At 46.6% G+C, this 13,651-nt stretch overlaps 1 protein-coding gene across 3 annotated transcripts in view; it reads left to right on the top strand.

Moving 5' to 3' along the window:
- SAMD4A (sterile alpha motif domain containing 4A) overlaps positions 1–13,651 on the top strand; it is a 224,201-nt gene that overhangs the window by 176,745 nt on the left and 33,805 nt on the right. For all 3 annotated transcript variants that reach the window (XM_065941860.1, XM_065941861.1, XM_065941862.1), the window contains 2 exons: positions 4,812–4,921; positions 7,104–7,190. In XM_065941860.1, the coding sequence (XP_065797932.1) occupies positions 4,812–4,921; positions 7,104–7,190 (197 nt within the window). The remainder of the gene's footprint in view (positions 1–4,811; positions 4,922–7,103; positions 7,191–13,651) is intronic.

The raw sequence follows: 13,651 nt of genomic DNA on the forward strand, positions 1-13,651 counted from the left end.
CCCTTTGTCCTCCTAAGTTCGTTCTTCTCTCCCTCAAAGACCAAGGATGCGGTCGGGTCTTGGAGAGAAGGAGGGAGTTGTTTGAGATTAGCCTGGCTTTCTGTGGCGAATGGGAGCTGCTCTTCCATTGCAGTTTCCAGGACCACCACAGTGAAGCTTCTTATGGAAAATGAGGTTGTGATGGTTCATGGTTCTCTTTTCCAGGGATGCCTTACTCCCTGCCCTTTATATCGCTCCCCGTAGTGGGCTCTTCTGCAGTATCACTTCCATCTTTCTCTCTTGCTGGGCCTCCTTGTTTGTTGGATAGGTACTGCACCAGCCTATTGACTTGAATAATATTCCAGCAGGAGGCACTTAAGCAAAGCAGCCCAAGTTTTAATCAGAGCCCAGATTCTGTATAAGGTGTTGTGTGTACCACAAAGGCTCTCTGTGGCTGATTTATACAAACTCTAAAAGGTAAATAGAAATCAGTGTAATTGGAAACTTGATCCCATTGGTGAAGACCAAGAGGTAGCGAGGGCGTATGAAAGATGGGTGAAGTACTGTTATCAAAAATGGCCCTGAGAAGATAAACCACTATGGACTGCAGCAGGACCTAGAGGAGCTTCATAAGGATGGACCCTGTGGCACGGTGGTCTGCAAATGGATAACACCATTTTCTCCCAGAAACCTCCTACCCTTTGCCCTCCTCTTGTCAGTTTCCTTCACGGGCTTCTTTTCCCACACCTTCCTCTAAAGGCCCAGTGCTTCCAGGGCTCCACCTGGGCCCTCCCTTCTTCCCTGAGGGTCTCACCCACTTCTGTGGCTGAAACAACTACCATGTGCTACTGATGAGGGAAGTGGCTCCGAGCTCAGCCTCCTCTTCAGAGATCTTGATCAGTTGTCCTCCATCTGGATGGCTCAAAGGCGATGACACTCAGCTGACCTAGAGTGGCATTCACCGTCTCTCTCCTTTCACCCCAGACCAGCTGCTCCCCTGTACTTTCCCACCAAACCTGACTCAGGACTGTCTTAGGCTCCTTTCCCTCCCTCACTCCCTGTTCTTCCTTGATATTCAAGAGCTGTGGATTTATGTCTTTTCCTTCTCCACTGCCCTCCCCAGCCATCTCGGAGGGTTTGGATTTATCCCCTGACCTCCACTCCCACATTCTCCAGCCCTGCCTTGACATCAACAGCCTTCCCTGATCTCACATACGCATCTTATTGTGCCTCTATTGCTCAGATTTCAGCAATTCTTCCATCACCCAAGCATAGGTCAACTTACCTAGTTTCGGCGTTACAAATCCCAGTCATCTGGCCCCTACCTGTTTGTCCCACCTGGTGTCTAAGCTCTTCTCTAGCATTCACCCAAGCCTTTGCTTGGCCTGGAATGCTCTCTTGGATCTCAGCTTCGCTTATGCACTGCTCCTGCTTCCTGAGACGGCTTCCTCGTTATGGTCTGCCCAGTGAGTCGAGGACTGATGCTACTGTGAAGCTACTCCTCACTCCCCAAGGCCAACCTAAATGCCCATCATTCTGTGCCCATTCCCCAGAACTTTGAGTAGAGTTAAGAGTTAGCACTTGTCCTGCAACTTTTATACATTTTTTTTGTAAGTTAGCCTTTCTTTTTGGATTAAAAACTCCTTGATGGCAGGGACATGCCTGGCCCCTATAACAGGCATTTAGTCAACGTTGAATGAGCAGATATCAGGATGCCCACACTTGGCAAGGAAGTCAGCATATAGTGAAAGCATCTTTATCTTTCTCACACTACATAAGAGAATTGGCTGGTCCATCAGAAATGGCCCAGATGAAGCTAAACGACTGTGTGCAGCCAGAGGCAGGAGCCCAGGAGGCATTCATGCTTTCAATCACGTATCCACTGCTCCAGGAAACACCCCTGTTTGTCCATGTCTTCCAACCATAGCCACAGCTTTGCAGAATAAGAAAAGAAGGTCTGGGGTTAAGTTAGCTGGTTCTCAGCTTTGCATCCAGCCATGTAGCATCTGGACCATGGGAAAGGACCTGAGCTTTTAGTTAGAGTTTGTCCCTGGCAAACATCTTAGGGAATCTAGCCTCCCAAGTCATTGGAATTCCTGGCTTCAGAGGAGTGAAATGGTCAAGGCACTCAGTTCTCTGGTTTGTTTCTCTCTTAATGGAGTTTTGTTTTAATCCCTGGCAAAGGAAGGTGCCTCACCACCAACTGGAGTCAGGGGGTGGGGTGGGGAGCAGAGGTTAGTAGGCTACGTTCTTTTAAGAGGTGGAATTTCCTCTTCTTTGTTCATCAGTTGACGTTGTAAGAGGAGAATGCATGTAGCACTGAGCTAGGAACTGACCCTCTAGGAGCAGATCAGCATGCCTGCCCAAGGGACATATGGCCAAGAAGAGCTTGCATTTCCTTGGAACAAATCCAGAAATAACTCTTTAGGAAGGTCTAACTCACCATGTTCTAAAGTTGTATAGGAACCTTTTCTAGGAAAATGATTCCCAGTGACCTATATTTTGATTAAATGAGTGAGCCAGGCTCTTCATCCCTCTAACCAGGAAAATTCTAGTTGTCAAAATACTTTTCTAGAAAGAAATGAGTACTGATTGGACTGAGATTTGCCACACCGAGATTTGCACGCCACTCTCCCCGACTCTTAAAACACCATATTGCCATCTTGGCTTATAAAGCAACCAGTTTGCAACATGATTTAGTAGCTCGGGATTCTATTTGTCTTATCATCAGTAGATTTTGCACAATTAAGTTGTAGGGCATCCAATGAAAATGTAGCCCATGAAGTTGCCCCATACTCTTTTGTGACAGATTGTACCCAAGTGTGGCATTGGGTTACCCAGACTTCTTTGAATTGTGATCACTGAGTTTTCTGAACAGCTGCTTGGGGCCTTTCAAAGATGTAAACAGCAAACCTGAAACCTGATGACCAAACAGTAACATGTCGGTGGCCTAAAAGCTGAAGCTGTATCTATTTGTTACCCACTCCCTGGAAGTATTAGCATAACAGCAACAAAAACATGGAGGAGAATCAAGTCTAGTCAAAGAGCTCCAGGATATCACATGAGGGAAGCAAATGACCTGGACTCTTGATCCAACCACAGTTTGAGTTGAGGGGGATATAAGGGGTTGGTCCTATGTATCTCAGGAAGCCCTATTTCTTTACGGTTAGTGATGGTCCCAGCGGGACTTGTACTTGTCACAGTAGAATGAAGGGCCTCGAAGCACAGAATCAGTGATTTTTTTGCCTGAAATGACTGAGCCTTTTCTTAAAATGCCATTGGATATCCAATTCTGTTTCTCCAGAAATTCCTCTTCTTTGACCTTCATATGACTGCAAATCAAAAAGTAACCTCACCAGGCCTCCCACTTTCCCCCACTTTATCTTTTGAGTTTCAGGTGGTAATCCCATACCTACATTCCCTAAATCTAGATTCAGTTCACCCAGGAGGCAGGGTCTGATTTCAGAGTAGGCCAGGCCTCTTCAATTAATGCCAGTTGACTACTTTAAACATTAAAAAATTAGAAGGTTCCTACTTATTTTGTAGTGTTTATGATCTCTGTCAGTGCCTCAGAATAATGCACTTAGCAATAGACAGTATCTTGCAATCAACATGGTTAATAATGGGTAATAACTCATAGAAAACTTGAATAACATTTTCCCAGTGCTTCAGCATTTCAGAGGACTATAAAGTCACTGTTTATTCAGCCTTCCCATTGATGGATTATTGGTCCTCATACTACAAAAGATGAAACAGTATAGGAAAAATTTGGGAATCTGGCAACCTGGCTCTGGTCCTCATTTCACCACATACTTGCCCTGTGATCTAGATGTTATGACTTAATTCTGTCATCTGTAGAATAAGCCAGGGGTTGGGGAAGATGATTCTAGAGACTTCTCAAAGATCCTATTGCTCAAAAACCCTGACAAAAAAACATGGGCAAGTGCTTTGTTTTGGTTGTACTTAGAAAGGTAATAATTCTCCTGTGGATTTTCAATACAGTTGTTATTTAATTTTCCTAACTGTAGAATCCCAAACATGAGACTTATTTCAGATGTGCTTTGGAATTGATATTGGGTTGACATTCAAGGAGAAGGTCAAGGACAATTTCAGATATATGCCTTAGCTTGAAGAAATGGTCAGCAACGCCCACCCCCCCATACACACACTGTGTGGTAGTTTAGAGTCCAGGATGCCCTGATTCCCACTAGGGTGTAGGAAGGCAGAAGAATGATCAGGCTAATGACAGTGACTCCACCCATGGTCACCCATGCCTGGTTTGTTTGTTTTATTTTCCCTATCACTGTGAAAGCAGTGGAAACAGCATATGGGGATCTCCATTAAACCTAGAAAGAAATTATCTTGAGGATGAAGATCATCGTATGTAGTTTAACATTCTAAGTCAGTTCTTTCTAAACCAACAGTGAAGTAGTCTGACTAAAGCAGTGAATCCTTGCCATCTGGGGGGTTATGAACCCCTTTGAGAATCCTATAGAAGCTGTGGATGACCCTCTGCCCAGAAAACCACCTACATGCTCACAAATTGGAATGTAATTTTAAAGAATTGCTGTGTGTTCTGAAGCCCAGGGGCCCCCGGGTATAAAATAAAGTAAGAGAGCCCAACAGTGGGAATATCAGAACTAGACCAAGCCTTCTAAGTTGGTAATCTGCTGCCAAAATGAAACAATGAGTAACGTAAAGATGATTTTTTTTCCCCTTTTCTTTTCTCTGACCACCATCTCCTTTCCTTTCCTCTCTTCCCACATCTCTGGTCATCTCCTCTCTTTCCCTCTCAATTTCTCTCCCCATGTCCTGCACATCGTGCACCACAGATGTTCCCGCCTGGTTAAAAAGCCTCCGCCTGCACAAGTATGCCGCACTCTTCTCCCAGATGACCTACGAGGAGATGATGGCCCTCACTGAGTGTCAGCTGGAGGCTCAGGTACGTACCCGGGAAGGTGCCCCAGGCGGAACCTTGCATTCAAGTCCAAGGCAGACCTTGTCTGGACCCACACCTCTACCCACCTAGTAGCTTGCCTTGTTTTAGGAACTGCCAGCTGCGGGCCAGCATCACATGGTAAGGCTGGGGTTCTTGCCTTCGGGGTCCAGTACAAGATGGAAGACAAATGGGTAACCACAGGACAAGTGAGGTTGAGAAAGAGTGTTATGAAAAAAATAAATAACCTAGGTGTACGCTCCTAGGGTGCCAGGGAGGAATCAGAAGAAACAGCATTGACCAAGACCTCCAAGAATCTGTGTCCCTGCATTTTTGTTTTCCTTGCCCACCCCCTCTGTCTGCTTGGCCAGTGCTGGTTTGGAGGATGACAGATTGGTTGTGAATTTTTCAATCTGGTTACAAATCAGCTAACTTCCAGTAGTTAGGAAGCAGAAGCACCAGGTCCTGACTCAGACCTTCCCCAGAAGTTGCTCAAAAACATTCAGACTGATCTTAATTCGAACGGAGAGAGTTGTACAAAATATTTTCTAACCACACTGAATAACATTACCCCAGGTCTCAGATGGCAGTCCCCTGCTGTGTGCCATAAAAGGGCAAGTTCCTCCTTCCTTCTGTGGATGCAGAAGGCCAGGCCAGTCAACAGAACCCCTGAAACTAAGCATGTTTCCTACCCTGCTGTGCTTAAGCAAATAGATCTGACCAATGTCTTTGTTTCCCTTGTTTAAAATGCTATTTGCATTTTCAACTTGACCTCAGTTTCCTTTGAGCGGTGATTTGAGAGAATTAATGGTCTGAACGGGCTAATAGTATTTCCCCTGCAGGAAGAGGAGATTGTACCAGTTGGGGCATGGCTGGTCTGGATGCAGACCTCCCAGCAGATCCTGAATTCCCATTGCATATTCAGTACCCGCAGTTAACCTTTGCAGGCCTGGCTGAATACCAGTATTGAGATGTAAGACAAAGCCCAAAGTCACTGCACATTCTCAGAGAATGAAAAGCCCTAATTTCAACTTCCTAAGGCTTCTCCCCCTGCTTTTTATCTCGATCGCTCCTTGAGATCCTCAGGATTGATGAGAACTGCTTCTGAGAGCATTCTTGTGTTTGGGTCAAAGTTGAGATAAAAAAAGTTCAATCATCTCTTGGTCAACTTGAGGAAAAAACAAGAAATAATTGACACAGAGGGCAAAGTCCAAGGCCAGCACAAACTTTTCAGAGTAAAAATTCACGTGAACCAAAAGTCAAAGCTAAATAGTAATATGCTCCCAGTGTTTCATCTTAAAGATGGATTTAGATGTCACTAGAGTCTTAATTTTCCTCAGTAAAGGCAACACCCCTGGTGTTTTCATCTTTTCCACCTTTAAGGGAAATTTTATGAATCTTTGCAGAAAGTCATCAGAAGTTTATATTACAGGTCTGATTTGAGAAAGAACCTTCCATTTGGAAATCTTCAGTCTTTCTAGTCAACAGATGTTTAACTGAATCCTAGGGCTCTTCGCTGCTACACAGTTTATTAAGATAAAATCCATAATCCTAACTGTGAATCCCAATCTTCTACCTGAAGTGTGACTGCATTATTACAGGTTTAAGTTCTTCTCTATTCTGATTTTCCTTGTGGAGACGTAGGAGGGCCTACAGACTAATAAAAACCAGCCTGTGTTGTCTGACACCGGGTGAGAACTGAACTGGATTTCATATCTCCTCGAGATGGGTAAACATAGAAAAGCTTTGAGAAAGCAATGCATATCTCTGTATGGGATTGGAACCTTCAAGGAAACTGGTAGGGACCAAAATGATAAAACCTGGACACAGGAAAGAGTGTATGACTTAAAAATGATGTTTTAAGACTACGAAGAAATTTCATGCTGGGTGGGATGATTGGCTGTTTCTTGCTCTCCTAAAAGTCACAGGGAAAAGACACAAGCACATGTGTGGTCAGGAGGAGTTAAAATATTTAGTAAGAAGAGGTTGATGATAATGGATATTGAGGAGTTACAACATTTAGTAAGAGGTTGATGGCAGTGGATGTTGAAGAGAGAGATGAATGGCTATTTACTAACCTGCACACACGCAGGAACCAAGAAGACAGTAATGTACTAAATAGCTTCCAAGAATGTCTAAGTTGATGCCTAAAAATATGTTTTTAAATCTAACTTTTACTTCATTACAGAATGTTACCAAAGGCGCAAGACACAAAATTGTCATCAGTATTCAGAAGCTCAAAGAGAGACAAAATCTCCTGAAGTCTTTGGAAAGGGTAAGTTATCACCAGGTGATGGACCATTTCTACCTTCATGGTGGGAAAATGGGTCAAGGGAAATTATATTCTCAGTTGAAAGTGTCATCGGCAGGCCTTACAGAGAGCAATAGGTTGTTTCCTTACCAAAGTCAGAAAAAAATGAAATGATTTTGAAGTTTATCTCCTGGTTATACACGCTTCTATGGTACCTGACTGCTTAAGTGCACTTAAGCCTTGGGTCCAGGCATTTTGAGACTGGCCCTCCCATAGCTCTCAGGAAATGTTTTACATACATTCATTTCTGCCTTTTATACATCTGTAGAGATTAAGGGGGTGTTCAGCCCACAATCAGAGACTGAAATTTTGACGCATCAGTGTAGGAAACAAATAGATGTACCTCAGTCCTGCTGTCCACCCAGGGAAGGATCTGACTTTGAGAAAAGCTGCCCACAGCATGGCAGACACCCACAGGTTAACCCCCGGCTTCCACAGAGAGATCACAGTTTTTTGGTAGATGGACGTAGTAGACTCTCCAGAGAATGATTTCAGACATTTAACTTACCAGAATGGGTCCCTGTGACTCTGAAAGGAACTGTCTCCAAAATGCAAAATGCTGAAAAAGAGTTTATTCCACTGTTAAAAGCAGTTCATCTGCTGTTACCATCTCTTTTTGTTTGCTGCCTAAGTATGTTTTCTTCTCGCCTTTGTATCTGGATGTCAGCCTAGTGTGGATGTCATTTTCAGGACATGGTGGCTTTATGACTCCATCTAAGGTCCAGAAGCTACCCACTGCAGTATTCTTGTCTGGAGAATTCCATGTACAGAGGAGGCTGGCAGGCTACAGTCCATGGGGTCACAGAGAGTCGGACATGACTGAGCGACTTATTTTTTTTTAAGGTCCAAAAAAGAACAGACCTTGTAAGCTGGTGCTGCCACAGCCCCGATGAGATCCTTGTACATTGCTGTTGGGAGTGGTGGGTGGGAAGGTATTTGCTGCTTGCAGAGCTTGAGTTGTAACCCCTTCTAGAAATCCCAGGGTACCTTTGAAAGGGATCACAGTACTAAGGCAGGTGAGGCTAAAGCAAATTTTGTGAGTGCATAAACATTGCAGTGTGGTAGAAATTTTTTAACTTATTCACAAAGATCTGTGTGTGTATAATTTTACATACAACATATAAAATTATGCTTTAATGAATATTAATGAATAATTAGTCACTCAGTCATGTCCAACTCTTTGAGACTCCATGAACTGTAGCCTACCAGGCTCCTCTGTCCGTGGGATTCTCCAGGCAAAAATACTGGAGTGGATTGCCATTCTCTTCTCCAGGGGATCTTCCCAACCCAGGGATTGATCCCCAGTCTCCTGTGTTGTGGGCAGATTCTTTACTGTCTTTACTTCCCCACCAGGGAAGCCCAATGAATTATCATATAAAATATAAATTAATATATAGTTTATTTACTATATTACTAAAATATAGTAATATATAGAATATGCATCTGTAACTTTGTAAGGAAGGTGGCTTTTAAAACCTCTGGATGGGTAGACAGAGGCTACTTATGGGTACTTCCATGATGAAAGACCTGTTCTTAATTATAGTGAATCACAAATGACAAGTAACCTGTCGTAACTGAACATGAAGTTACTGTTGTTCTTCTTAATTTTATGCCAACTCCTTTACCAAGCCATTCATGTAACAGAGTGATTATTGCCATTTCTATATAACTTCTCTTTTGGGAAATATTCAATAGGCCAGTTTTCTCCTTATCTGTTAAAAAGCACAGAAAACATTTTGCAGAAGGATTCGATTGCTAAGACTATGGTTAAAGAGCGATGTTTTCTGCTCTTATTTCTGAAGCTTCCTTCAAGAACTCATTCATATCCTCTGTCACTGAGGGTCATGCACCCACCTGGGAGACAGAGATGGTACCGCTGTCGGCTCCGCCCCTTGCAGTGCTGGGCCGAACCAGCACATGGAAACTCAAGGGCAGCAAGGTGGTTCGGGTGGCCCTCGTATGCCACTTTCTATCTAGCCTTTGATAATTCGGTGGCACTATGTCCTATCTTTCACACCTAGAATAATATTGACTCCACACACACAAAAAAAGCTTTCTCCCTGGACCAGTGGATTGGGCATGTTAAAAAAGATGACAAATGTGACACAGAATCTGAAAGATCTACTGGCCAAGAGGAAAGCATGATGAGTTTATTTGGTGTGACTTCTCTGAGGAGGAAAGTGGTGGACCACCATTTCGGGCTTGCCTGAGAACGCCTGAGTTTAGACACCTGCGAGCTTGTCCCGTTAGGAGCTGATGGCCTGGGGGTGGGAGTGAACCTCAGTGTCCACTGGGGACTCAGCCTCAGCTCTGTTCCCTCTTCTCTGGAACCCACACCTCTCCTGCCCTGCAGGAAGAGGGCTGTGGGTAGCCTGTTCCCACAGAGGCCGCCAGCGACAGGCTCCCACCCGCCATTTCTCTGGCATTCCCAGACCCTCAACTGACTGTGCTGTTGGAAGCGGTGTCATCATATTCTTGCTTCCGGTGGCATTCTTACATCACACAGAGATTTCTAGGGAGATGGCTGGGGCCCCGCCCGTGGCTAGTTCATAATCGGCAGCCGCTGCAGATAACCTCTAGGTCCAGAGCACTTCCACTCAGCTGCTGAACACTTTACTAAGCAGCTGCCTTGGACTCGATTTCCCCTCTGTCCTCACTGGAGGCAAACTGTGAGGAATTCGAAGTCCCCGCCCCCGGAGAGCTGGGGACACGAGGTGCCACAGACAGACGTGTGGCGGTACTGTCACAGCCCAGAGTGATCAGCGCCATCACTGAGGCTGGTGGGGGCGTCCTCCTGGGATGAAACAGAGGACTCCGCTGCGGTGAGGACAGAGGGCAGAGGGGCATCGGTACCGGCGGGGGGCTCGGGGAGAGCGGGCCCTGAGCCGGGGTGGGCCACGACTGTGGAGAGGAAGAATAAGAGAGTCACTTAGCAGGAGTCTGGGCATTGGCAGGAGGTGCAGGCTTGGGTGTCGTACCATTTGGGAACCAAAAATAAAAGAGGAGTTACTCATGTGAAAGGACTTCCCTTGTGGCTCAGACGGTAAATCGTCTGCCTACAATATGGGAGACCCAGGTTCGATCCCTGAGTTGGGAAGGTCCCCTGGAGAAGGACATGACAACCCACTCCAGTACTCTTGCCTGGAAAATCCCATAGACAGAGGAGACTGGTGGTCTACAGTCCATAGGGTCACAAAGTCGGACACGACTGAGAGACTTCTTCACTTCACTGATGTGAAAGAAATGGAGTTGAGTTTGATGAGTGGCGTCTGCAATACCTGAGGACACCCCACTGGAAGTAGCAACTCAGTGGCCCAGAGAACAAGTCTAGAGTCCACAAGGGTTCAAAAGACTCGGTTGTGGGTCGTTTATGTGTAAATGGTCAGAATTGTGTGACGAGTGATAAGAGCTGAGGATGGTCCCTGGATGGGGAGCGCCAGAGGACATGGAAGGATCAAACAGTGACAGACCCCAGAGGCTGGGAGGGTTAAGGAGGGACTGTCCCATCAGGGGCCATGAACATGTCACACCTAATGAGGACTGAACACTGCTCCACAGAACAGGCCACCAGCAGCTCCCTGGTAGCCCTGATGCAAAAGGGTTTCAGGGAGATGGGAGGGGAAGCAGGAACCCAAGAACTGGGGAGTGCAAATGGTACTGGGGCCTTGGGGTGAGGCAGTACAGACTTCTCAAGATGTTTGGTGGGAAAGGTAAGATTAGAACGGTCACTGGGGCAGATTTTTTTATCTTTAATAGTGAAAATGTTTCCATGTGCTTTTCAGTTCAGTTCAGTTCAGCTGCTCAGTCATGTCTGACTCTTTGCGACCCCATGGGCCCCAGCATGCCAGTCTTCCCTGTCCATCACCAACTCCTGGAGTTTACTCAAACTCATGTACATTGAGTCAGTGATGCCATCCATCCATCTCATCCTCTGTTTTCCCCTTCTCCTCCCGCCTTCAATCTTTCCCAGCATCAGGGTCTTTTCAAGTGAGTCAGCTCTTCGCATCAGGTGGCCAAAGTATTGGAGCTACAGCTTCAGCATCAGTCCTTCCAATGAGTATTCAGGACTGATTTCCTTTAGGATGGACTGGTTTGATCTCCTTGCTGTCCAAGGGACTCCCAAGAGTCTTCTCCAACACCACAGTTCAAAAGCATCAGTTCTTCAGCACTCAGCTTTCTTTATTCTCTAACTCTCACATCCATGTGCTTTTATTTACTGTCTTTTTTCAGTTGACTCCCAAACTGTGAAACTGACCATTCTCTGAGCTTGGGAACCTGGCTTGGAGAAAGGAGACACACACACCCTTCTGTGTTCCCGCCACCCCCGCCACCCCATTGTGACAGCATCCTCACAATGTATGGGTCCATCGCGGGAGTCATAAGCATCTTAGGGTGAGGATTCTGTCATCCTTTTTAGCCCCCCGGTGTCTGACAATGCCCAGCCCATAGAGAGGTTGGAGTTAAGTAGACACAGGAGTGCTGTCTGCTGGGTGAGAGGTCTAGTCCGTCTCACACAGAGAGAAGGATGGATGGGGCAACAGGATGCTGCATAAGCGCTGGGCATGCCACCAGCTGCCATTTTCCAGATGGTTTGTACCCTGTGACTGTTACAAGCCCCGAGAGAGGCTCTGACCCAGTCCTCTTCCAGGACCTAAGAAAGCCAGGCCAGGAAGCCTGGGACAGTAGGATGGAGCACCTTGCAGCTGTCGGCCCCGAGCTGTGTCTGCCTAACCGACTGCCGTGTAGGAGGGTCCAGCCTTCGCACCCCACTCTCACCTCTGCTCCGCCCAGTAGTTAAAGGACAGCTGTTCTGCTTTGTGTTCATTTCTGCCTCTTTGAATTCCTAATGCAGAGTTATATTTATGATACAAAGAATCCATAGAGACTTGGATTGATCCCCTGTTTTTGTCAACATGGGAGTTCGTTCCCTCAGCCAGTCGAGGGCACTGGATTGAGCTAGATTCCTTCTCCACCTGGGCCCTCAAGTTCCTGAATTCGCTCTGAAGAGTCAAGAATGCAACCTAATGGTCACAGTGCACCGCCCGGAGGCTGGCATCAGCAGAGCCACTCCTACTGGTCATAAGCCAGGGGTTGTCTCTGAAAAAACAACTCTGAGACAGTGGCTTGAAGTCAAAGCAAAAGACCAAGCTAAGCATGATTCCTGATTGTGATATTTTCAGAAAGTGTACGACATTATTCACTGTTTATGGGTTCCCTTTTCGGTATGGGTGTCCCCAGTAGCGTTGGAGAAGATTTGAACTTCGGACAAGTATATCTGCCCAGTTTGAAGGAGTTCAGCTCTTAGCAGAACCTCGATCTCCTCCCCCAGCACTGAGTAACTGCAGAAACCTTCATGACACGTGTCGAGAGCAGGCAAGGTCGGTAGCAGTTGACAGAGTCAACAGGCACCCATTTGCTCTTCTCAGTGGTACTGCCACATGGGATGGCACAGCAGGGGTGCATGTGGTCACCCAGAGGAGCCTGCCAGCTCTGGCTGCCCAGCCTCCTCCTAAGAAGAAGCCTCACCCCTTCTCTCTCATCTCCCTTCCCCTCCCCAGTCAGGGCTGGACAAGGAGGTCAGAACCCCTCACCCCCCAGGTGCTGGCAGGAACTGGAGGACCTCGAGGCAGGGGTCGTCTGGTTGGCACGTAGTTTGATCAGAAAAGGCAGCAGGGGTGCTCTTGGTCTGGGTCAGCTAGCTTGCCTCCACAGGTCCTGCCCTGATACCATGTCCGAAGTCAAGGGACCAATCATGTGACAGCATCAGACTCTGCAAAGGGTTGGTCCAGCCTAGCATCAGGAAAACTCAGGCTGACCAGGAGTATCCTGACTCAGGCATTGAGCTGGCGGGCACGGGCTGCAGGCAGGTCTTACCATGGCCCTGTCTGCCAGGTTGAGAAGGAAGGGCGTAGACTCTGCAAAGTCTACTTCTTTAAAAGGAAAATGGATTTTCTCCCCTAAAATAGACTGGAGAGTGGCCCTGGCCAGGTTTGAGACAATTCTGGTGGCTACTTAGCATTTCAGTTCCCTCGGAATCCTGGGGTGCCAACTAGGCCGAGGCACAATTCAGGCTCTGCTTCCAACCCCCCCCACACAAAGCAAGTTCCCGCCAGCAACCAGGCGGGCTGTCGGTGTTTTGCTGCCCAGAATTGAAACAGGCCTGCGTCCTCAGATTTCCTCTTTCTGACTGATTGATGGGAGATCTGGGTGCAGAAATGATCATGTCCCATCAGCTTGTGTTGCTTGACATCATCGAGCAATTTTTCTTGATAAGAGAGGATCCCAGGAACGGGCTGGTACTCAGGCTTCAGGCTTTTAAAATTATGTTCTTGCTATTCTGGGCTCTCAGAAGATTAAATACTTCATTAGTAATCAGGGCCCTGATTGTCAAGGTCCTTCCTGGGTCCTAGGGAGAGGTTTGCTGC

Source organism: Muntiacus reevesi, chromosome 7 (assembly GCF_963930625.1).
Source record: "Muntiacus reevesi chromosome 7, mMunRee1.1, whole genome shotgun sequence".
NCBI classification, from domain to species: Eukaryota; Metazoa; Chordata; class Mammalia; order Artiodactyla; family Cervidae; genus Muntiacus; species Muntiacus reevesi.